Source organism: Polistes dominula, unplaced genomic scaffold (assembly GCF_049000335.1).
Source record: "Polistes dominula isolate Pdom_NZ unplaced genomic scaffold, Pdom_raw_medaka contig_31, whole genome shotgun sequence".
NCBI classification, from domain to species: Eukaryota; Metazoa; Arthropoda; class Insecta; order Hymenoptera; family Vespidae; genus Polistes; species Polistes dominula.
The window spans coordinates 7,888,776-7,913,692 of NW_028300925.1; the positions used below are offsets into that span (position 1 = coordinate 7,888,776).

At 34.5% G+C, this 24,917-nt stretch overlaps 2 protein-coding genes across 3 annotated transcripts in view; one reads left to right on the forward strand and one right to left on the reverse strand.

The window, feature by feature from the left end:
• The window catches only part of stet (stem cell tumor), a 341,302-nt gene that overhangs the window by 387 nt on the left and 315,998 nt on the right, over positions 1-24,917 (forward strand). Inside the window, exons 1-4 of one of the 2 annotated variants that reach the window (XM_015333869.2) lie at positions 3,475-3,615; positions 5,996-6,234; positions 7,265-7,288; positions 7,374-7,538. In XM_015333869.2, coding sequence (XP_015189355.1) covers positions 6,058-6,234; positions 7,265-7,288; positions 7,374-7,538 — 366 coding nt within the window. In that variant the 5' untranslated portion in view covers positions 3,475-3,615; positions 5,996-6,057. Of the gene's footprint in view, positions 1-3,474; positions 3,616-5,995; positions 6,235-7,264; positions 7,289-7,373; positions 7,539-24,917 lie in introns of those variants that run through there. The other variant, XM_089171157.1, reaches the window with a different exon arrangement.
• Positions 16-1,975, reverse strand: LOC107073293 (apyrase). Its single transcript, XM_089171158.1, has 4 exons — positions 1,351-1,975; positions 1,083-1,286; positions 863-1,020; positions 16-779 (listed from the first exon to the last, which is right to left on the reverse strand). The coding sequence occupies exons 1-4, from the start codon at positions 1,973-1,975 to the stop codon at positions 567-569; spliced, it is 1,200 nt and encodes a 399-aa protein (XP_089027284.1). The 3' UTR covers positions 16-566.

Below are 24,917 nucleotides of genomic sequence, written 5' to 3' on the forward strand. Positions count from 1 at the left end.
AACGGGTTATTAAAATTTTGTTTAATTTTCAAAGAATTCAAATTTATTTTTGATGCTGTTATTATTCTATGACAACAAACGCCGAAGTTATTAACTTTGGCATTGAAGGAGTGTTTTCGTTGAATTTGATGTTATAAAATTGTATATCACAACCAGTTGAAAATCTTTCAACTTTACAGAAATTTGGCGTAACTTACTTTTCTCCCAAAAAATATTTTTTTAAATAATTTATAATTCTATTGCTAATTTACGAAGCATAAATGACAAAATTGTTTCAATGAGAATATATACATAAGTACATATGCAAATATTTACAATTTTGTTACATTATTCAAAATTTGCATTTACGATATGATAAATTTTATCATCTGGAATGAACTATTATTCTATGTAAATGAAAACATAAGTGGTACCTCTGTCCAAGTCGTAGGACAATATACTTTCGAATACTGTTACAAATCAAATAGTTTTCATTGTTTGCTTTGGTATAAAATGATTTACTAGAGATATTTTACACTTATTTATAATAAAAACTATTAATAATTAACCCATTATCATAGGAATCGTCATACAAATTCTAATCCTTCGAATTTCTTATCCGATACTTTCATTTCTGGCATTAAAATAGTACCATTAATTGAAAATGCCATAACATAGGTGGCCGTATTCTTCCGGTATTCCTCTGTTTTTAATGCGATTATAATTGTGTCATCGGATCCTGGTAAAAATTTGAAACTCGAGAAGCCTCTGGTAGGAATTAGTTCACCAATTATTTTAACCTACAAATGAAATGGACTCTTTAAATAAATACATTATAATTTAAAAATACAAATCTAATCTAAATGTCATTATTACAATTTACCTCAACATCTTTAAAGTTTTCATCCGCAATTAATAAAACATTACAACTCATCGTCTCATCCTTAGTTTCATTATAGCGTTCTTTGGAACATCTTCTTGGTAAAAAGAACCAACTTTTGTGTACATCGCTCCATACTCCAGACTCATGTATCATATAACCTAATGAAAACATAATTATTAATAATTACTTTTATGCTGCTATGTTATGTCTGTTAGCCTACCTGGATATTCAATATTAATCGCTTGCCTCAATCTCTTATAATTTGAAATCCAATTTACAGAATTAATTTCTCCTTTAGGAGAAACTATTTTGATCCACTGAGGATTATTGTGCTCGTACTCTCCAGACGGTGTTGTCCATTCTTTTCCCATGCTGCCAACGTACAACATTTCATCTTTAACTGTTGCCCACTCAGACTTAAATCCTACAACACAGATAAGAAAAAATACATTCATTTATGTAACATATGTTTTAATGAAATATCTTACCCTTTGGATTTTTTCCATTGCCATCAAGTAAAATGACCCAAGGATAAACCTGATTGTCTTCAATAATATAAATTACCCCAGTACGATCATCGAAAGACAATAAGTGACCATCAAATGTGATCAATTCTGACAATTCCATGCCTCTATCTTTCATCGCTAAGGATGAAGATAAAACAAAAGTCTTTTCGACCCAGACTATTGAAATAGAATTTGTAGATGGATTCCAGAATAAAGTACCAGTCTTCATAAGACTATGCCAAGTATATTTAGAATCTAAGATTTTTGAATCATCATCTAAATCACTGACTATAGCTATTCTATAAGTGATACCTTTAGATGTTCTGATAGGTGAAGTAGATGGATATGTTTTATTGTATTTATAATGATGACACTGAGACAAGGGTTGATGAGTGACAGGTGTACAAATGACATTATTAAAAAAAGGATAAAACAAAAGTATTATTGGAACGCAAAATAAAAGGCACATTAATCCTAAAAAATGTCTTTGAATATAAAAAGTACTGTTAGCAAATCGGTAAACATGGTGAACACGTAATGATTTTCTCCACTCGCTTAAATATGACATACTTTCTATTTTTCCGTTCTTCATTCGAAATCTTATCATCACTTAGAAACAAAAATTCTAGACAGAAAGAGAAAAAGACATAGTGAGATAGAAAAAGGGAGACACGGAAAAACTTAACCTATAAGCTAACCTTTAAAATATCTACATAGCGAATGTTGACTGTGGAAGGTGGCGCTGCTGGATGGATAGGAAATTTTTGACAGGTGACATTTGACGTAACTGTGTCAACTGTATATCAGACGCAATTTAATTTTTCTATTTAGAATGAAACAAAAACAAATACATTTTAAAAATCAAATATGACGTTATAAATATTTTAATCTGATAAAAGCACGTATAACATGCAATTATTTACTTAATTTAAATAAGAGTCTCGTTCATAAATTATTATTAAAAATAAGACAAAGTTTATTCAAAATGACGTCTCAAGGAAGGAAAATAGGAAGAAAAAAAAAAGAAAAATAGTTCATCGATGAACAAAAAGAAGTAGATGCAAAAAGTATGGACTAGCGTGCACGTTCAAGTAAACGCTTGTCGCGTGGGAGAATAGGTGGGGGAGTAAAACGAATAGGCTGAGGGGTAAGAGGATGTTGTTAGGGGGTGGCAGTGTAGGGTTGAAAGAGGGGGATGGTGGGTCAGCGGACGAGGGCGGCAAAGCCCTCGTCAGTCGCGTCACGCGTTTTCCATCGACGACGTCGCTATAATACTGGGGATTCGGCAAACTAACTAAACATTACAGTTAGCTACGAGTTTGCCGATCCAACGTTTTTTTCTCGTCGTGCTAGTTTTACTTTTGTCTTTTATATCTCGTCCCTACGAGTCTTCCACCTCAAGTCCCAGACTTTTAGCACCTCAACTTCGATTTTGTTCTTTCCCTCATTGTATTTGCTGTTGTCCTATAGTAAATATACTTCTATATATTAAAAGACCAGAGGAATAAAGGCTAGCAAGGCAGCCAACACGTGACGCCTCATCGTAATCGGTCGAGCACGCCGCGGTAAAACGGTCTCTTATCGATCGAAATGTACCGCGCAGCACGTTGCCGCAGTTCCGCATGGCGCCTACCACCTCCACCCTCACGATTTTCGATGCTATCGCCATAGAAAACACGAGGACTTCCACGACTCTTATATTATCTCTTTCGAGTTTTCATTAATTCGAACGCATTGTCGCGTTAACACAATCGTTCGCCGAATTTAATCAAAAATCAATGACTTTGTTCGGAAGGGATTATTCTTGATTGATTTCACGAAAGATATCTCCATTAATTGTAATTATTATTCGTATATCTTCGGTAATAGTTCAATTGATTATCTTTCGTTAATATATTTTAGATAAGGATTTACATATAACTTTGAGTAAACATAGCAAAACAATCGAGTGAAGCTTGCGATAGATCGATCATTTTCAAAGGAAACACGAATGGCCAATGAGAATCGTTCTTTCTCCCGCCAAAACCGTGGCGCGTTGAGAATTCTATTCTTGTTTCGCAAAATAACGAGTTGCGCGTGCGTGCATGTGTGTGTTTGAAGATTAATTTTCACGTGATTGTTCATCGAAAATAAAAATAATTTCGAACATTGTTATTTCTAAATCATGTCAAGATCATGTCGATGAAATTAAATTACATCTATGTATCGGATCACATTCGTACTGAGAAGAAAGGCTCCTCGTAACAGGTTAGTTACAATTATTTTGTTTTTTAAAAATTATCTGCGTTAACTAATTCGTTTTTTTTTTCGTAGAAATTCATAGTAAATAAAAGAAAGAAAGTAAAGTAAAACAACATACATCTTGTCTCTCGTACAATAAGTAAGAAAAATACAATGTACTTACAAATATTATGTTGCAACCGGTATGGTCTCTTGTGGTAACGGAGAACTCGCTTAACAATACGAATATTCTTATTATATTGAAAAGAAGAGCAAAGGAACAAGTAGTTTTGGTAAAATGCAATAAATTAATTAAATAAATATTTTTATTCAATATATAAAAGAAAAGATCGTAGATCTCTTTTTGCAATGTTCGTATAAGTTTAAGTCGCGTGCGACGCGTCCTCAAGTAACGCTCCAGTGCACCGTAGCCTCGTTTTCTCTATCTTGTTCGGTCTGTTACGCCCGCGCGTGTCACGGTTACGGAAGGTTACCGTCTTCTAACATATACATGTATATATACACGTGTAAATGTATCTAGTATCTCTCTTCGTAGATACAAACTCGTAGGAGGTTTCGTTCATAAAAAAAAAGCAAAAAAAAAACCAAAAAGACAAGGCGGTGGTTCACGAGGCGTAACATAACGCTCATACTAGGGTAGCTCCGACGTAAGTAGATACATGCGAGGGTGTTAGACGAAGCACCTTCCGTAACGATACCTGTCCGACGTTGTACGTTCTTCAAGGTCAACGACCTTAAGACGTAGCGGGTTAACGTCCTCCACGTTTTCTTACGTCTCTTCTTCTAACTTTACTTCGTGAAAGAATTAACAAATGAAATCAAGAATACTATCTAGATGCATGTTATGCATGTATATATATACCATAGTTGGATTGTGTTAAAATGATGTCATCGTTTTGTCAGATTATCCTACTCTAGTTAACGGTTTACGCGACTAACAATGCGGCTGATGTGTGTACTTACGTACGTAAGTAAATATATATATATACATGTATACGGGAGCAAGTAGGAGAAAAGTAGACAAAGTGGAAGTAGTGTGAAGAAGAAGAAAAAGGGATAGGGAGAAAGAAGAGCCAGCAAAGGGAGAGAAGCGGGTGAAACCACTATCGCTGCGGGATGGAGACGACTATGACGTCGTCGAGTTGTAGTTCAGTCGAATCGAAGGGTGAGTCTCCGTGGGTCCGCAATGACGTTGCACCGAATTGAAGGGTGCCGAGCAAGCGAAAGGAGCAAAGAAAATGGCGCGAAGAGGGGAGTCCCTGTACTGCGGGATTTAGGAGACTGCGTTGAATGCATTGCGTGCTAGGGTCCGTGTCGTTTACTCTGTTTCTGTAGGATTTTACATCCCTTTTTCTTTTCTGATCATCGGATTTATAAATCCGTTTTTTTTTCTTTTTAAATTTGTCTAGGACTTTAAGTTTTCAACTAATTCAATCGATTCGTCTAATCTCGACTCGTAAAGATTAAATAAGAAGACATGTTGAATTTGAGGAGTTCCTTTTGTTAAATCGTAACGATTGAACTATTTAAAGAAAAAGTAGCTTCACATACGAGGGGGGAGGGATGATGGTGTACGTTTTTATCCTCGCGTGTCCTCCTTCGATTGTCAACTTAATCCTTGATTTTTATCGGTCGAGAGGTCGAACTATCGTTAAAGAGACAGAAATAGAGAGAAAAAGGAAAAGAGAGAGAAAAAGAAAGAAGAGAGGTGAGCAAATAGACGACATATCTTGTTTCTTCTCAGACAAGCAGAGTCGATGAATTGCCATGGTAACGGCGCCATCGCACTTACTAGTATAACACGATCTGCACCCTAGTATATTCTAGTAAGTACTTGGTTTGTTTCAAGGGTATTGCTCTAACCAGCACTAAGATGAATGCGACCGATCGATGTTATCGTAGGAATTGGTCAAATACAAATGTTCCGTTTCTTCAAATTAATTAGAATTATTTTATATATTCAATTAAAACAATTATTATAGGGAATTCATTATTAACAAATGCCAAAGTTTTGTAATAATATAACTTCTAAGATAATAGGAGTTTCTTAAAATGTTCATAAAATTCAGTTATCTAGAAAGAGAGATATTTATTGATACGATGAATTTTGTTTTAGTTTAGTCTTATTATTATTATTATTATTATTATTATTATTATTATTATTATTATTATTATTATTATTATTATTATTATTTACACCAATAAAAAAGATATTAATATTTTTCCTTATATCGATATTTAATAATAAAACAGAATATGTGTGTGTGTGTGAAATTTCCAGTATTGGAATGCTCAACTCCTTTTACAATGGCGTGCTGTATTGTAGATTTTATGTTAAAAATTTTGGTTTGTCAGAGGGTATATAATTTTTGCTTAAACGTTTCAGAAAAAAGACGGAAGAGGGAGGAATGAGGAGATTCGTCCGGTGACGTTGTGCCACGCGCGGTAATGCTACTGGCAAGCGGTGCCTCGATACCGACCATAGCCGGTGCCGTCGAGGAGGAAGATTATGCGCGTAGCGAAGCTAACAGCGCGTACTATGATGGATACGTCACCGATCATACCGATCTCGCATCTGAGATCGATATCGACGAATCCGAGTATAGAAGAGAATTACTCAACGATGTAAGCACGAATAATCACTTTTTATCATCCTTTGAACAATTTCTTTTGTCTTTGTCCTTTTATTATTAGACATAGTTATCAATTCGGTGTCTGGATATTAAATTCATTTCATCAAAATTCTCGTTAGATTTTTTTTCATCGATCAAAAGTTAGATAAAAATAATGGTAACTATTTTAAAGAATAATAGACGTACCATTATTTTATAAATAAATATTCAATTTGTGTAACTAGAAAGAATAGAATTGTTATACCTATAACTAACTAAAACCTCACGGATTTGATTTAGATCTATATTTTGTTGTTATATTTGTATATTAAGTCTTACATACGAAATCATTCGATAAAGTTACATATTCCCTTTTATATGTGCGATCTATTCTCGATTGTGAATGAAGGAACCTTTTGACCCATATAAACTGTCAAGAAATATTCCATCAGTCATGGGAAGAGAGAGAGAGAGAGAGAGAAAGAGAGAGAGAGAGAGAAATTAAGGGTGTACTGAAGATTGTTTGGAGAAGGAGGGAGGAAGGGTGGAAACAGCATCCTTCGTCCTTGCATCTTGGCACGTATTCGAGAGTTTGGAATGTCGGGAAAAAATGTTTTTACGACAGGTGTCTTTCTCTATCGAGCCAATTTTCCAGAATTCGAATAGGATAACTTTGCTTTCTTCTTCTTCTTTTTCTTCTTCTTCTTCTTCTTCTTCTTCTTCTTCTTCTTCTTCTTTCGTGTATATACGAGAACCAGGACGAATGAGCGGATTATCGTTTTCAAAGGCGGATTTTCTCTCAATGTAAACTTTTCCGTATAGATGTTCGATATAAAAGGGAGAGAGCCTTTACTCTCTTTTCTACCTTTTATCCTTTAACATTTCAGATCAATAAGATTTTCACAAAATATTTTTGGCTGCTTTATATTGTGTATAATCGTGTTCATAAATGTTATAATCGGTTTCTATGATCGTTGACCCGAAACGTATCTTGCATGTGTCCTACTTCGTTATTTTCTGTTCTATTTTTTTTTCTTTTTCAGAAATGGCGGATGCTGTTCGACAAGGTACGATAATTACTTAGATATGCAATTTAATTTATATTAAAAGAAAATTTATATGAAAATATATAGAAATATATGATGTAATTAGTTCGATCCTGAGGGTTTCGGAGAGATACCATTGGAGGACTTTTTGGTAGCGTTAAAAAGTGCCGAGTGGAAAACAGAAATACCAGCTAACAAGAGAGATATTTTGCTCGCTAGAGCAAAAGAATCCAAGGTCGATGCGATTACCTTTCAGGACTTTGTTAATGTGGTGAGTGATATTTTTTTTTTTTTTTAGTTTAAATATTTATTATCATTTTGTATATTTTATTATTATTTTTTCTTACACGAATAACTTATGGGTTGCCCCGTATATGATATATGACGATTAGTATAGTATTAAAAAAATTATTAAATCGTAGCTAATGAATGAGCATATTTTAGACATGATAAATGATAAAAAATTAGGTAATCACTTATTAGATTCTATATTTTAAGTTTGTGGTAATTTAGGATTTTAAAATTATCCTAAGAGCACGTTTATGTACCGTTGTACAGACGGTGCTGCTGCCAACTCAACCGTTCAAAGTTATTCCGAAACTCTGCTCAATTGATCAAAGTCAAATTCTTCCTTATCGATGTTTTATAATATCTATATCTATGTTTTGAAAATAATTATATATTCAAATTTGATAAAAATATATTTCGAAACAATTGATTAGTATCAAAATACTTTAAGTAATAAAAATAGTATGGCTGGAACATTTGAATTACCTAAAAATATAAATTTTTTTATGCTTAACAAAGTTTCATGCCTGCTAACAAAAACAAAATCATGAACAAATTTGAGCTCTCTAATTATTGCTCATTTTCAAATGTTTTTAACTATTAATAACACTTGTTTGATATTTTCAAATAAATTATACAAACATAAAATAGAATACGTTGAAATATAATTCGACAATAAGTCGAGTGATCCCAGATTTTTTTGAAATTAGTCAGATATTTGTAAGAAATGTTACAAATGGGTTTAACAACAACTGTTGCTAAACGATAATACGATTCTTGATAATTGTATTCTATATATATATGTATATATCAAGCATGTTATTCAAAAAAGATCTATGAAATGAAGTAGTAAATCGGTGTAAAAGGAGAAATAGTCGAATTCATAGAAAAAGAGAAAAAAAGAAAAAAAAGGGGGGATTCCGATCGAAGTGGTTTAGTAGCGGTTAAATGGACCAACTGCAACGTCGGTTGCCTCCAGAGTTTTCCTTTGTTGGCTTATTTGTCAACTATGAAAGTACCGGTGTTAGGGTAACTCCAGGGGGTGCGGAGTAGAGGGTATGGTTTATTCGTCGTTTAAGAAGCCACGACACAATGGTTTTTCGAATACTAGGCCAGAGAAACTCGAAGATAAATATCGAGACAATGATCATCTCGCCGTTTGGAAATGCGATGCGATGACGGAAGAAGGGAGGGGGTAAAAGGGGGCCCTATATATTGTTCGGATTAAAAAAAAACTCGCTGACAAGTTTTTGTTCTCTCTCTCTTTATTTTTTTTTTATTTTATTATTTCCTTACATCCTAGGTTGCTCCCTTATTACCTCCTTCCTTTCCCCGTTTCCCAACGTGCTCCACGTTGAAGTTTCTCCTAGGTGAACAGAAACGACGTTTGAGTGGCGGAAAATCGAGAAACGATCCGCAATCGCGGGTTAAACGAAGCGCGAAGAAAAGGGAGTTGGGTGAGGACTAGGGAGAGGGGGGGGTTGGTTGGTTAGGGCAAGGGAGACCCTTTCGATGACGTTTCGCTTAATTGACGATGCAAGAGCGGCTAGTTTGGTTTACCTTTCCTATTATATTCTCGCGATCGAGCGAGAAGGTAAAAAGAGAGATGGAAATGTTACAGAAGGAAAAGGTCGGTATTTTTCAATGAATTCCAATGGTTTAGATTGGGTCTCTATTGGAGTAGATAAATACTTACTTATTTATAAAAATTTATTCGTTTTACTTAAATGTATTGGACTGTGTTGAAGAAAAGTGAAAGAGAGAGGAGGGAGGCGTAATTCGGTTTTAGCGATATTTCGAGAACGGTAAAATTCTTGAAATACCTGTTTGATCTTCTCTCTCTCTCGCTCTTTCGTGAAATTTTCTTTTCGTGTCTCCTAGTTCCATTCTTCGTTCCTCGATGGTGAACCCAACTTGTCAAAGGCTGATCCGTTTATCTGTTTTCCTCGGGTCGCTCGCTCGGTTTTACGGGCAAAAGATGAAATCCACTTGGAGATTATCGTCGAATCTCTGACGGCTTTGCAAATGTTTCGAACCAAAAGTGGGGATGGGGAAAGAAGAATAAGTGTAATAGTAGTAGTAGTAGTAGTAGTAGTTATAGTACTAGTAGTATTGATAGAAGAAGAAGAAATCGTTGAAATCCTTTTTCCAAAAGCAAACACGATCTTCTTAAGATCGGATGAAAGAGTAATAGTACATATAACGTACGATTTCGCGTTTTCTACCTTTCATTTTTTTTTCCTTTTCTCTTTTAACTTTATCGAATAATTCTATCTATATATAATATCGAATAATATAAAAAAGACATACTTGAAACCCGTTCGTGATTTATTTTGAATAATTGTACTGATCGTTATGACAATCAATTATGTCAAAAAAATAGAGGAACCATTTATTTTATATTAAAATAATTTTTTGATCATATAAACAAACGATAAAATCAAGACATTTTTCTGATGGTTTTCATATAATCTATTTTTCAATAACTCTTTCGTATATCTACCAATTTATTTATATATGAACATAGAATAATATGAATATGAAAATGGTATCAACTTAGAATTTCCTTTTTTTTTTTTTTTGTAATAATTACTTTCCAGTTTGAAGACCGACCATCTACAAAGGATAGATAGATATATCTTTTATTTTTGCTCTTCCGACGGAGTTACCGGCTCGTTAAAAATTTTCATCTGTTACCCGCGCGAGCCAACGTTCAATAATTGGATTAACGCCGCAGGTGGTTGAAGGTAGACGCAATTATTCAAGAGAAACCGGAAAGAGAGATAGATATAGATATAGATAGAAAGATAGAGTGAGAGAGATAGAAAGAGTGGAATTGCAATCGCACATTCTCTCTAACTCTAGCATGATTTACGGGAGAACGAGGGTAACCTGGATTTCCTCGTAGTGGCGATTCCGTAGCACCTTATACACCCCCTCCAGCATACTTATTATCTCGTCACGATAGCGAATAAAACGGTATAATCTCGTTTATCACGCGTTCTAGTCGTACACTACGTGCGCACTTTCTGACTCCGTTTACGTCGCCACAAGTGAACGACGGATTACGACTTTGCAACAAAACCGCTTTTGCAAATGGAAAGTGGAATTCGCTTGTAAATGTATTTCAACTGTAAACAGTGGAATTTAACAAAATATTCTCACATTTATCAATTGCGAGTTAATAATTGAAGAAGAAGAGCAAAAAAACGATTAACGTCACCTAATATATATCGAATTAAAAGATAATTTTTTGCTATTTGTAATATAATCAAGTGATTTTTTATTTTTGGTTTATTTTTAACGAATAAATTATTGAATAAATAAATGAAGAATATCTGTGTAATGATGAGGGTGAGATCGAAAAGATGGAGAGTAACTAAAAAATGCGCTTAAGTGATTAGTAATTAATACGGGGGAGGGGGATCTAGAAAATTGCTGACGATTTTATCATTAAAGCGTCAATATCAATAATCGAAGAGGAAGAAAATATCATTGGGTTATTTGATACCTATAAATATCTGTTTTTTTTTAATCCACCCGTTCATTTTTAACGAGCTAAAAACTCGAAGAAATCTAGAAAAATATATTCTCATATGTGGGATATCGAAAAGATGAGAAAAATATTCTTCAACAATTAGCAATTATTATTAGTACGAATCGCAAAAAGATCGAGTTATGATAATCTCACTAATTTGTGTAAAAATAATTGAAGAATAATAAGATCGATTTGATTTGGCGTTAATCGAAAATAGAAATAATCTCTCGACGTATAATAATAAAGATTCTATTCTTTCAAAATTTTATAAAAAGATAAATTTCACGAATAACCGTGTATATGTGTGAGTATGTTCATATGTGTGAAATATAAAAGACGGAAAGTGGCAAAGGTTTCTTGGGGGCATCGTACAGGGTGATTAGCAATTAGTACAGGTCCAGAGGGATGGAAAGGGGTGTGGTCGGTTCGTAATGTTTGCACAGGCCGCGGAAGCTGAGGATTAGAGGGAAGGGAACGTTAAAGAGGAAAGAAGAAAGAAAGGAAGGAAGGAAGGAAAGAAGAATTTGACCGTGTGCACGTTGCCCTGGTCCTGGCGCTTAGGTGCTCATCTTTTCATTTTTATCTCTCTTTTTTTCTTGTCGGCATTCGAAAAATAAAGCCAACCACCACCATCACTACCACCAGAAGAAGATTTTTCTCTCGCGCGCGATCGCGGTGGTCCACGGGCCGCCGATCCTTTTTTCTTCTCGCTTCGATGATACCGTTAAAGGTCATTTTTTCGTCTTCGTCTTCGTCTTCGTCTCTTTCTCTCACTTTAGGGACCACCTTTGTCGTCCGTTCTTTCCACTATGTTCCTTCCCAGATATCAATTATGTCTCCGTGGGCCGTACGTAGGACCCACCGGTGTGTGTCTCACCTTCACGAAAAAAAGGGGGACCGAACGAATGAGAAAGAAAGAGAAAGAAAGAGAAAGATTGTAATATAAAGAGAGTGTGTGAGAAAGAGATTTAAGGGAGGAGAAGGAAGAGGTTAAGGTGGATGTGAGGAGGGACCTAGAGGAAGGGGAGGGGAGTGAGTGCCTCGTTATCCCTCGCCGTGGGCGTCGAAATCTCTGTGTAAGGTCTCTCAGGAGCTACAAAGTGCAATTTAAGGAAATTTTCTCTCTCTCCCTCTCTCTTTTCTTTCTCTCATTCTATCTTTCTTTACTCTGCCACCTCTCGTTACTACCTTTCTTCGTTTCTTCCTCTTGTTCCTTCACGCCAACGATAAATCCCATTCTCCCTACTACTGTCCCCCTTTTGCCTAGTCACCGATGACGGATCCATTCGCTTTGCACTCTCGTCTCTTTGTGTGAGAGCAAACTACTTTTCTATGGTCTTTAACTCTTTATCTTTATCTAAAAGACAAAAGGTGAATAGTTTTTTTTTTCTATCCGGTAGTACGAGGTCCATTTTAATAAGATACGAAATATAATAATATTTTTTTATAAGTAATTTCTCGCAAGATTCGAATATTCTCGAGAATGTGTTTACTACGTGTGTATTAGTTTAGTAAGTAATCTTTTTTAAAATTTGATAATCTCTTATAGTTGAGAGAATGAGTTATCTCTTTCGTAATTTAATTACCTTTTGCGAAAGAATCTTTAGATATCTTGAATTTGTTACTTCTTTTTTTTTTAATCCGTTTTATCAAGAATGTCGTTAAAATGAAGTAACGAGAATGACACAAATTGTTTCTGATAATTTATTAAGTGAACTAATTTTTTTAATATGATTTTCATAGCTAATTAAGTTGATTGAATTTATTGAAGTATGCGTCATTTAAATAAAGGAAAAATATCTGACCACTAAATATGCTTAACAACAAAATTGATAAATTATTCTAAAAATTCGACAATAATATTAAAAACATGTTATGGGGTTGCTTTGTTATCGATTTTCTACCATCTTTTCTTGAATAATTTTGTGTTCTTATTTTTTATTTTTATTTTTATCGAATGATAGAAAAAGAAACGCCGCCGTTCGTGGGCTATTATACGTGACTCATATTATTAGATTCAAAAGTCCGGACCGAATAATGTTAAACAAGCACCATCTAATACATACGATATAAATATATATGTGTGTGTGCGTGAGAACGAGCGCGGAAGGTTCTGGCTGGAACAAGAAAAAGGGCGTCACACTGGCGGCGAATGCAACACCAACGACAGTCTTCAGGATTCCGAGAGGACGAAACTACCCACACCCACATCTCGGGGTACCTTAAATCTCCATTCCAAAGATCCTCCCCTAACCTTCATGTTTTTTTTTTCGTTTCTTTCGTACGCCTTTCTCGTCTTCGACTTTTGTCTCTTCTTCTTCTTCTTCTTCTTCTTCTTTCATCGAAACATAGTAGACATTGAATGTATATTTGGTAAATGAGCAATTCATTTTATTCCGAATATTCATGACACGCGAGTTCTTACCTGAAAGAAAAATAAAATAAAATATATATAGGTATGTGAAAAATTATAATAAAAATACGGTATAAATTGAACAAATAAATTGTTACAATTCCAATTAACGCCATTGAATTTCAACAAGTTACTAGAATAGATTATTAATTATCGATAATCCATCAATTGCTCGGTCGGGTTTTGGAACAAACGAAAATAGAGATTTATTTCTATGGGAATTGAACTAATCGCTCGTTAAAATACCTGTCAATTTTTCTTGATCCTCTTTGGCATCATTTATGGAGAGAAAAATCTTTCTTCTCTTCAAAAAAAAAAAAGAAAGGGGACACAAGATTATCCTGTTAAGAACTAATTTAGTTGCAACGACCCTGAAGAAAGCTTTTCTAAATATCGTAGGTTTATCTGATATTATCTTAAACAGCATTCGCTGTTTCTTTATAGTTTTTTTCTCAACTTGTCTCTTTAGTCGGCTCAAATGCTACCGAAAGATTTGAAGGGATAAGTTCAGTTATTGATGGTTAGCCGAAAGAAAAGATAGTTTTCTTATATCGTGCCAAAGTTATCCTACATTTTCACGATCCTTGTGATATTTGATTTGGTTTAGACAAATTGTCGTTTCTTTTGAAAGGAATTCATAGACCTTTATTCGAGGATCTACAAAGAAAAAGAAAAAAGAAAAAATGTGTTGAGTTTGGAAAGAAATAGTGAAAGAATTATCGACGGTTGTTGGTCGATTAGGTCGTCGTCCTTGATGCGCTTTCCTTTTCATTTTATCTTTAACGTTGATCTCGTTCGACGAGAGGAACAATTCATTTGGAACGTAGTCGAAGATTCTAAACGCCTTCTAATAAGGAGAGACACAATTTGAAATAAAACATGGCCAATCTTTTTGAACGCTAGAGATAACGGTGTCTAGTTTTAAGAGATGGTTCAAACAGTTAAACGTTATCTTATCCTTTTCTCGTTTTCTTAACGGATTACGTCTGGGGAAAAAGAGTTTATCGGTTTGTGTTTCTAGGAGAAAGAAAGTAAAGGTATTCTTCTTCTTCTTCTTTCCTTCTCGAAACACACACACACACACATACAAGAAGTAAAGTAATGTTTTTCCGAGTTAATGGTAAAGGACGCAAAAGTTTTACTACCAGAAAGAGAGAGAGAGAGAGAGAGAGAGAGAGAGAGAGAGAGAGAGAGAGAGAGAGAGAGGAATAAAAACGTGGGTAAGTATGTAGTAAGTTGGTTATTGTCAACCGATGCATTCCTTGCATTCGAAGTGTCTCCACCTGTTGTACGAAGTAAGAAAGTGCAAATGCAGTTTACCCTATCTAGCGCCGACTATCGGAAGCCACGGAAAAACAAATTCTCTGGAGGGTGGTTGTGTGTGTGTGTTTGTCTTTTTTTCTTTTTCTTCTTCTTCTTCTCGCGGTCTCGAGCTTACCCTCGACCTTACCACTCTCGACCTCTCCGTGACTCCACAGGTGTTCGTAACCAGTAGTCCTATACTTGCACGCTTTTCCCTACGACACCGGGTGCTATTAGTCAGCTGGTGGACTTTAAATTTTCTAAGAGGACAGCTCGATGACTATTCCCGACCAATAAAACCTTTCTTCGATCCTTTACTAGCCGCAAAAGAATTCATATTCTTTCCATTTTGTAAATGCCAGAAGAAGAATCAGTTTTACTTAAATACTCCTATAGAACATTTCTTTGAAGTTTATACCGCTAAAGGAAGATCAACTCTTGCTAACCTATAATCATCGTAATAATAAGAACAAAGAGTGTACAAGTTAAACTCGGCCATCTGTCGTCTTGTCTTCTTCCACTTCAGGCACGATGCCGGCACGATTTCTCCTCCTCCTTTTCCTTCTTCTTGCTCTTGTTCTTCTTCTTCTTCTAGCTACCGCTGCTTGCGACAAAACAAGCAGCTCGCCAATTACGACCGCCTGATTTTGAGTCCTCTCGACATAATTTGGCTCCTCGCCGAGGACAAAGGCGGCCTCGGTATCTTCCCCTCCACGCCCATCATCGTTAAGCTTTTCTCTCCTTTTCCCTTTCTCTTTCTTTCTTTCTCTCTCTCACTGTTTCTTCACAAGTAGAGAGCTCTCATTCTTGCTGTCTCTATTTGCACTCATTGTCAGTTCCATCCTTCACCTCTCGTCCTACCAATACGCTTATCCTTTGCTCGCCCCTGTTTTCTACCCCCCAGTTTTTCAATTGAAGCATGCCAATCCTCTTCTCTTCTTATTTCATTTGTATATTTTTGCTAGTTAGCGGGCACCTAAAAATCCTTCTTTTTTTTGTAAAAGCTTTTCTTCATTTCTTTTTTCTTTTTTTTTCAACAGAGTCGAATACAAATCTCTACTAGAATTATTTGCAGACCAAGCTCTTCTTTCCCAGTTGACATTGATATATCGTTTTTCGTCTATTGACGCGAGCGCGTACGAGAGTTTCAACTCTGTTATATTATACAAATCTCATTCTCCCCAAACGGTCAGTGATTTCCTCGTAGCATTTCTATTTACACGAACGTAACATCAATTGCGGGATTTGCGATCATTATCTTTCGACGGTGCCGATTGAATACCGATGATAATCATATTGGGCACAATGGTTGGTCAAGCGTACTAGACGATCGTTGCATAAATCATGTACGTGGACGTCGTTGTTAGTGGTACCACAATTAAACGCGTACCAAATCCTCCTGCGTTGATTCATCGTATTATTTCTTGTACAGATCTGTTCTTTTTTTATTTTCTATGCTATTTGTTTCGATCGATTTTAATTTGATCAATGACACGTAACAAATTGATGAAAAATTCTTAACGATATATTTAAGAAAAATATTATGAAAGAAAACTGGCTTTTAAATTGCGTACGAGGAAAAAAGCAAAATCTATGAATCATATAGGACCGTGCAAAGGCACGCACGGTTTTGCACTATCGGCGATGTAACAAATTTATTTAGCCTTGGTTCTTACATTTTTCTGAGAAAACCTTTTAGCTCATCTCGATGCTGGCTCACGTACTCACTGGCACGCCTATCCACGTCGTATTTTCGTCCTCACGATTTTTACGCCTTTTTTTCTCTTTTTTCTTTACATCCCCCTTTCATATCCTAGCTAAACCGTACTACCCTTTCTCCTAGCCATGGAATCCTAGATTCTCGTGAAAAACGCCATTCACTTCGCGCCAACCATACGTACCTGTCAGTGTAAATAATAGATTTTCGGCCCGCCCTCAGACACGTCGCCTCGGAGATATCTGCCCGGAGAATGCGTTCGCATTTCTTATGATGATGGTGTTCCATACACCCCTCCTTTTCTCCTTCCAAACACACACATACAAACACACACGCGTAAACGCAAAACCTCTTGGTAAATACATCCCCAACCCCCTGTTTCCTTAATCGTTACGTGCTAAACATTTAAAGTCCTACTTTTTATCTTCTTATTATTATTTACTAATACCTAATTTTTCTTCTTAAATAGCGTTAAAGCGTGATAATGAAAAGAAGGATTGAAGAAATGTGAAGGACATTTCATTTTTATACAAATTGATGAAATTATTTAGTAGGTTTAAAGGTTTGGTATGCCAAAGAATAAGATTATAACCGAGAAGGTTTAGGATACTGTAATAGGAAGGACATCGTATGGGTCACCAACGTTGAATCTATTGTATCATTATATTCGGAAACGAGCAGAAAAAAAGCATAAAAAGAGAGAAAGAAATAGAGAAATAGGGTGTATTGTTGATGTAGTAAAGTAGCCGATCTCTTCCACCTAGTAGTCGGCCTTCTCTTTCGTACATTTCAAAATCACTTTAACATATTCCAAATCACGAATCTGCCATTATAGAATTTTATAGAAACGTTCTACTATTAACCCCGAGCTGAGTTCCACGCGAGGACAATTGCATTTGGGGGTAGGGATGGTAGGTTTTGGTCTAGTTTGTAAATTTATGTTTTTAACGGATCGTTGAATAGACATAGTGTATTTCCCATATTGAAAAAAGAAAGATAAATAGATCAAGATAAAATGAAAGAGAGAGAGAACAAATACAAAAAAAAAAAAAAATAAAAAGATTACGTATTGAACTGAATTTTTTCTGTATACGTTGCATCCAACAGGACTCACAGGCATGCTTTTGCGGCTCCTTAACTCCCTTTCTTCCCCCCCCCCCCCATATAAGAACACGCACTAACGTGCACAGACCTGATAGAGCGATGCGGAAGAAGAGAAAAAACCTCACTGAATTGAAGAGTGCCGGTGGTCATTCCTTCCCATAAGGATGACTAGAATGCAATAGGAGAGTGGAGAGTAGAGGGGTGTGCTCGTTGCTAATATAAGAAAAAAATAAAAGGAAAGGAAATAAAGGAAAGGAAAAAAAAAAGAAAATTCGATTGGTGGAACAAGCAAGTCGTGAGAATTACCAGAACATCGTGCGTGCTCGATATTCGTTTTCGAGGATTACTGGGAATGCATCCCTGCGGAGTTTCTTCTATCTAGACGCACTGTACATACACATACACATGTATCTATTGACGTATACAAAATTACGTTCACTTTGGTTCTGGTACTTGCTGATATTATATTGGGTCGGGTAAGAAGTTTCTTCGTATTTTAACGCAGAAGTTTAAACTATATATTTTTTTTTTCATATTTTCTATTCTCTACAAATAGTTTGAAATAGTTTTTTAGTCGTATATATTATCAATTTTTTTTTATCATTTAAAGTTGCATTGTTTTCTTTTTGATAATAATGTTTTTTAATGTTTCGAATTTTTTCTTTTACGCGATAATTGAATATACGAATGTTACAATTTTTTCTATATAATTATTTTATATGTCAGTTTTTAAACGCATTTAAGTATTGTCGAATTAGATTAGTATTATATCAAAATAATAATTGGAAAAATACGAAGAAACTTTTACTCCAACCCAATATATTTACGCACGTGTTATCTAGGAAGATAAAAAAGTGAATACGTACGACATAAAATTTGTCTTTTTCTTTTTTCCTTATGATTTTTATTCCGTACATATACGTCTGCAATTTTTCTCAATTCTTTATCGTGCCTCGAATGAATCTGCTTATGGGAACGGTAGGTAAGATCTCGTATTTTGAGAAAAGTACGAGTTTCTCGGTGAGATTATTTTTCTTTCGATTTTCCGTATTTCTGTATAGAACATATTCGTTAATATTATTTTTTTTTAAGCAACGAAAGGAAAAAAATATTATTCGAGAATCGATCAATCGATCAATTATTCGAATGAACGCTTACAAGTGTCTTGTTAAACCGTGACCACGAACAAAAACGATAAAACTTTTCATCGAATCGTCATTTATGTTCCCTTTTTTTTCAATACTCCTCTACCGTCGTAATATTAAAATAAACATATCGACTGTCTCTCTTTCTCTCTCTCTCCCTCTCTTTCTTCCTTTGTTTTTGATACGAGAATCACGCGATATCTCGTGTTGTTTTTTGCCACACGTTTCTTTCTGTTTTATTTTTAGTTTTTTAAAAAAAACTAACCTTGAAAATATTACCTTGTATCACATACACACACAACTAAGTCTTCTTTAAGTATTTACAAATATAATAAAAACTACTGTCAATTAAATTTGCAATTCTCTTCGTTCGCAATTTATTTTGAGCATCTCAAACGTTTAATAACCAGAAAATAAATTTGATAAAGAAAAAATGGAATGAAGGTAAAGGGTAAAAAAATGGACTAACACACCGTTGTTTCAAAATAAAGTAAAATGATATACTTTTGGAATCGTTGAACGTCGATCAAACGTTAGGATAAAGAAAAGTCAAAGCTATCGGGAATTTCCATAGGGTCGTCTGTCTTGAAAAATCGACGAGCAAACGACAACCAATCCTACCCCTTTTGTCGTAGGACGACGATCTGCTGTTTGCTGCTGCTGCTGTTACTGCACACCGTTACCGCGTACCTATGTGTCCAAGTATACAGCTGCGAATGCCATTTCAATAAGCACCTAGCCCTGTTAGAAAGGATTTTCTTGCTCTCCTCGTCAAACGTTTTGGTTCTTTGATCAAAAACACGCCCGGTGGGCCCTTCCACCAGCAAACCTACCCCGTAACTCCCTTCCCGTATGCCGCCCCCTCCTTCAAAGTGTTCCACAAGAATAAATTCTCTCTTTCTCTTTCTTTTTCTCTCTATTTTTCTCCATTGCCCTATCGGCCCTTCCTCTTCTTCTCATTCTACTAACAAAACTACGCCAGGATATTCTCGCAAAAAGTACCGACCGCAAATCTCCCTTTTTTTTCCTTCTTCCGTTTGTTTCTTTGCCTTCTTTTTTATTTTGTCTTTTTACATTCCTTTTTTGCATTTTCAAGCTCTTAATTTTAATAGGAAGATCCTCCGCATCGCAGTTTTCTATTTTTTTCTCAGTCTAATAGAATAAAATTCATACCTCATCATTAATTGATTGTACAGAAAAATGTTCTAGAAGAATTTTTCAGGAAATTTAATGCTCTACAAAAAAGGCATCTTATATTTTTTTCCATAAACCTCACCATTTGAATGATATTGAAGATTTAAGTTTGATTATTTTAAGACAAATTTCCTTTTTGTTTATGAATTTTATAACTCGACAATAAATGACTATTAAAAAATGCGCAATACAAATTTTTGTAGGAAATTTACTGTTCTATAAAAATGGTGTCTTATGTTTTGGCGATTAAATTAAGCGTTCAAAAGATATTCATCATAATATATATATATATATATATATATATATATATTTTATGTTTTGTTTTTTTTGAAAATATAATTATTGTTTTTGAAGTATATAATTAATAATTTGATTCTCCTCTGAATCCTCCCATTTGGATTATTTTTTTTAAACGTTTATTCTTTTTTTTTATTTCGAAACTTCTCCGTTCAATCGTCCAACTTTTTCGGAACTAACTTATATATTGATTTACTGATTAATTAATTTTTTGTTTACTAAGAATATGATTCAAACTTAAAACAATTTTCATTACTTTCTCAGTCTCCACTTTTGATCATAATTAAATTTCATTGTCAGATGAAAAATTAATTTAAAATTAATTAAAAATATTTTGTCGGATATATTAAATAAAATGATATCGATATATGATTATAATTCTTAAGACAAAAAAATAAAAATGAAATAAAATCGGTAATTATAATATATTGGCACCAATCGAATTGTGTACGTGAACGTATAGAACCTCCTCCCCCCTCAAGAAAAAAAAGCAGAAAAAAGAATTTTAATATCGATCAAGAGCTTAAATCAAATTGGTTTCTTAAAAACTAAACGATACCCGCGCCATGTGTTTGCGATAGAAGAGAAAAATAACCTTTCCGATGGCATTGAATTTTTAATTTCGGTCTCGCGCTTCTATCTCTCGCTCGTTTATTGCACGTTACCAACTTCCCCTATTATTGCTACTCCCTCTCTCTCACTCTGTGTATATATATATATATATATATATATATACGTGTATGTGTGTCTTTTTCTATTTCTCTTTCTAGTATCCTCTTTCGTTGAATGGGTTTGAAAAACCGGTGAAAAACGATGAAAAACGTTGGAGAGCATCGATGAAAGAGAACATCGGCTTGCGTGCATCGTTGCTGCTTAGTGTATGCCACAATGTGAGATAGAAAGAGACAGATGGATGGATGATAGTTGAGAAAAAAGGTGAAAAAGAAAGAGAGAGGGATAGAGAGGGAAGGATAGAAAGAGAGAAAGATAGTAGCTTCGGCTGCTGCAACGTTCTACGATCACTAGGAAAAAGAGTAGCCCACATTGAAGAGGAGATGAGAGGAAAAGAGAGGAGAGAAGAGAGAGAAAGTGAGTGAGAGAGAGAGAGAGTGAGAGGAGGACGTAGAATCCCATCTGTCGGCACTTTTGCATCGACATTGGGCGCCTGTTTATATCAAGAGCGTTGGTGATGGGTGGTGGACACGGGGAGTTGAGGAGGGGGAAATCAGGGGGAGGGGGAGGATGAGAAGCCTACGTTATTGCCATATTGGCATATTGGAACGGACTCGAACCCGCAACTCGAGCTCGCAGTCCGATCAACTTTTATTAGTCTTTTCGACTTGTACACTTTTTTTCCCTTCCTTTCTTCATTTTTTTCTTCATCTTTCGTTTCCTTTTCTAATGCATGACTTTTTGAGTCAAATATTATTTTTTATAAAGAGTTATTTTAAATATATGGAAGCTTATTATCTATTTTTTTTCTAACTAAACAATTATTGGGTTGACAACTAAGTAATTGCGGATTTCACTAATTATTTTCTTCGAAAAATCCGCAATTACTTAGTTGTCAACTTAATATAATATTTTTGGTCAGATCAAATATGAAATTTTTCGATTGATAAATTTTTGATGATCATAAATGTCCAGTTACTTTATCATAATCTTGTTCCAATAATTTCCTGCTTGTTTGAAATATCGATTACGAAATGTGCATATGTTCTTTATCAATAACGCCACTACCTTCTCCCTTTCCACCCGGTAACACTCTCCTCTCACCCCTCTGTTTGTTATCCTCTTTCAGTAGTAATGGATTTTCTTAAAATATTTCTAATCACCATGAACATAGAAGGAAAGTTTGAGAAACGCTTTTAGATATATTATATATCCAAGAACCGGAATGTTTTGAAGAATGTTGTATCGAAAGTTTTTGTATATTAGTGTACCCCTTTTGAAAGTTTCTCTCGAAGTATATGTTAAAAATGGAAAAGAAGATTAGGATAAGAGAATAGTTATCGTGATAGATAAATAGATTAAATAACCAAGTTTTATTACCTGAAAAATGATTATACGCCAATGAGAGATAATTAAACAAAATTTATACATACGTTTATTCCACTGGTTAAAATTATGGTAAAAATAACACTAAATTAACGATTTCATTCAAATTCATCAATTTTTAACAAGTTCAATTATGTTTTAAGAAATATCAATTTATTTTTAGGTTCATATCTTATAAATAATACACCTAGTATTTGCAATGTTTGAAATGAACTTTCTTGCTGGGACATATTTAAGAACTTCTATAAAAATATTTAATTAAAAAACACTCGACAAATTAATCATCAAGATTAATTGATAGTCACACACACAAAATTCAAGCACACAACGCACAAGATTCATTTTATCATAGAAAAATATTTATAGATTGTCGTGCATTTCGGAACGATACTCAGACATACGATAGTTGTGTACGAAAAGAAAATATTCCTTTCGTATAGAATGTCGATGAAAAATAAGATATGCTACTTCTTATAAACTAAAGGGAGGAATGGGGGGGGGGTTGGAAGGAGAATATGAAGAGAATGGGGTAACAGGAGGAAGGGGAAAAGCAGGGTGTCGTGCAAGAATGTTACCGAGGACCGAGTGTTCGCGATATAGGATGATTACGATCGATGCAAAAAAGAAAAGAAAAAAGAAATAGTGAGAAAAAAAGGGAGAAAGAGAGGGAGAGAAAGAGATAGGTAAAAAGTAAAACTAGGAGGAGTTTACGTAGCTTGCATACGCAACGCAACCCTTGTAGTCCAGGTGGTATGCCTCTCGTTTTCTCTGGTAACGGGATACGGGGGTGGGATTGCACCCGAAGAACACCGTGCTACGACGAAAGAGCGAAAAAAAGAGAGAAAGAGAGAGACAAGGATAACGAAAAGGGCGCGTGCTGCTGTTAGGATAAAGAGGGTGAAGGAAAGTTTAGGTGAAAAGAAGGAGGAGGCAACGCCGTCTGGGTGCGGAACCAACCTGCCTGGTTTCTTCTTTGCCACTCCTGCCAGATGTTCCATTCTATCTCTCTCTCTCTCTCTCTTTCTTTCTTTTTCATACTTTGTCGAAGTATACACATAGAAAGTATCGAAGGGCTGAAAGAGTCCGTACTTAGTGTTTATAAGTTGTATCGGTACGTGTAGTTGTATCCTCTTCCCTTTTTACGAAAGTTTAAGCAATTTTTTTTTTCGACTTAAGGATTCCCTTTTTTTTTGTTTTTTAAAGCAATTTATAAAGGGATTTTTTTGTTTTTATTAAAAAACAAAAATTATAGGCAAAGCTATTTTGATGACAGAGGGAGCGAGAGAGAGAGAGAGAGAGAGAGAGAGATTTGTAGTATTTTAAACAATAATTTATTCACTTTTTATTTCGCAAAGAAATTAAATATAAATATATATACTTGAAAATATTTATATATATTTGTACAATATATATAAAATAATAACATATATTTTGAAAAATAATTTACTCACTTTTTATTTTTCAAATAAATCTTTTACTTGTTTTCATTCGATTTATGAAAAAAAAAACACGAATTTTTTCTCTTTAGGTTTCATAATTCGTTTAAATTAGGTTTTCTATATTAGAGATAATTAGTGTACTTTTTGTATTTTATATTTTTATCTGTGTATTATAGTTATTAGAAAAATTATAACGGAATGTGAGATTGAAAAAATAGAGAGACGAAGGATTTAGAAGAGTAACTACTGACATAGTTACTTAGGTAACGATGACAAAGGTACTGTAGAATATTACTGATAAAACTTTTTCTCTTTTACTATGACCCTGTTTTCATTAATCTTTCGGCTTTTTACCGAAAGTTCACAGCATTCTTTCTACAAAAAAAAAAAAAAAGAAAATAAAGTCCTGCCGCTGTTACTGTTTTTCATTGAAATTCTTACGCTTTGAAATTTAGCCGAAAATATTTCCATATAATAATCTTGTCCTATAATAACAAATCTCGTATAAACTTTCATTTCATTTGATTAATCCTAAAATGTAAGGAATTAGACTAATCATACACGATAATATACGTGTGTACACACACACACACACACACAATATGTAGATACATATGTATAGACGTGTGTGTATTAGTATTACAGGCTGGTTTTGTTCAGATTGGGCCAGGTCGGTAAAGGCGGTGGTACCAACATGGGGGTCTTGACGAGGGTCCAATTGGGTGTTTAGAGGTCCATTAGAGATGTCGATCTAGATACGAAGGGTTGAAAGGGAAGCCGCTATAAGGGCTGCTTCGTCAGCATAAATTCTTACGTCTTTCTTTTACTTCCTTTTCTACAATAACGATTTTTCTAAACGGTCGATATGTATCTCTTGGAATTCCAAATATTTTTGGTAGTTTACTTTCTAAAAGATATGTATTAACAAATAATTTTTTTATATCACTTTAAAATTTATTTTTAATTAATATAACACATTCAATAAATTCGATATGAATTCTCATCGAATTTCAAAACTTTTACGATTTTCATCTCTGCTATAAAATTAATGTAAAATGTATTTTAATTTAAATCCAATATTGATATTATTTACAATAATTCGATTGAATTATTACGAACGAAGTAGAATTAAGAAAAAGGATATTTAACGAACGT

What these genes read in the sequence shown, in the direction of transcription:
- LOC107073293 (XM_089171158.1), bottom strand. Translation starts at nt 1,975, where the DNA reads ATGATAAGATTTCGAATGAAGAACGGAAAAATAGAAAGTATGTCATAT. An exon ending in CAATGGAAAAAATCCAAAGG is followed by an intron (nt 1,287 to 1,350) that starts GTAAGATATTTC and finishes TCTGTGTTGTAG; the next exon opens with GATTTAAGTCTGAGTGGGCA. An exon ending in GATTAATATTGAATATCCAG is followed by an intron (nt 1,021 to 1,082) that starts GTAGGCTAACAG and finishes TGTTTTCATTAG; the next exon opens with GTTATATGATACATGAGTCT.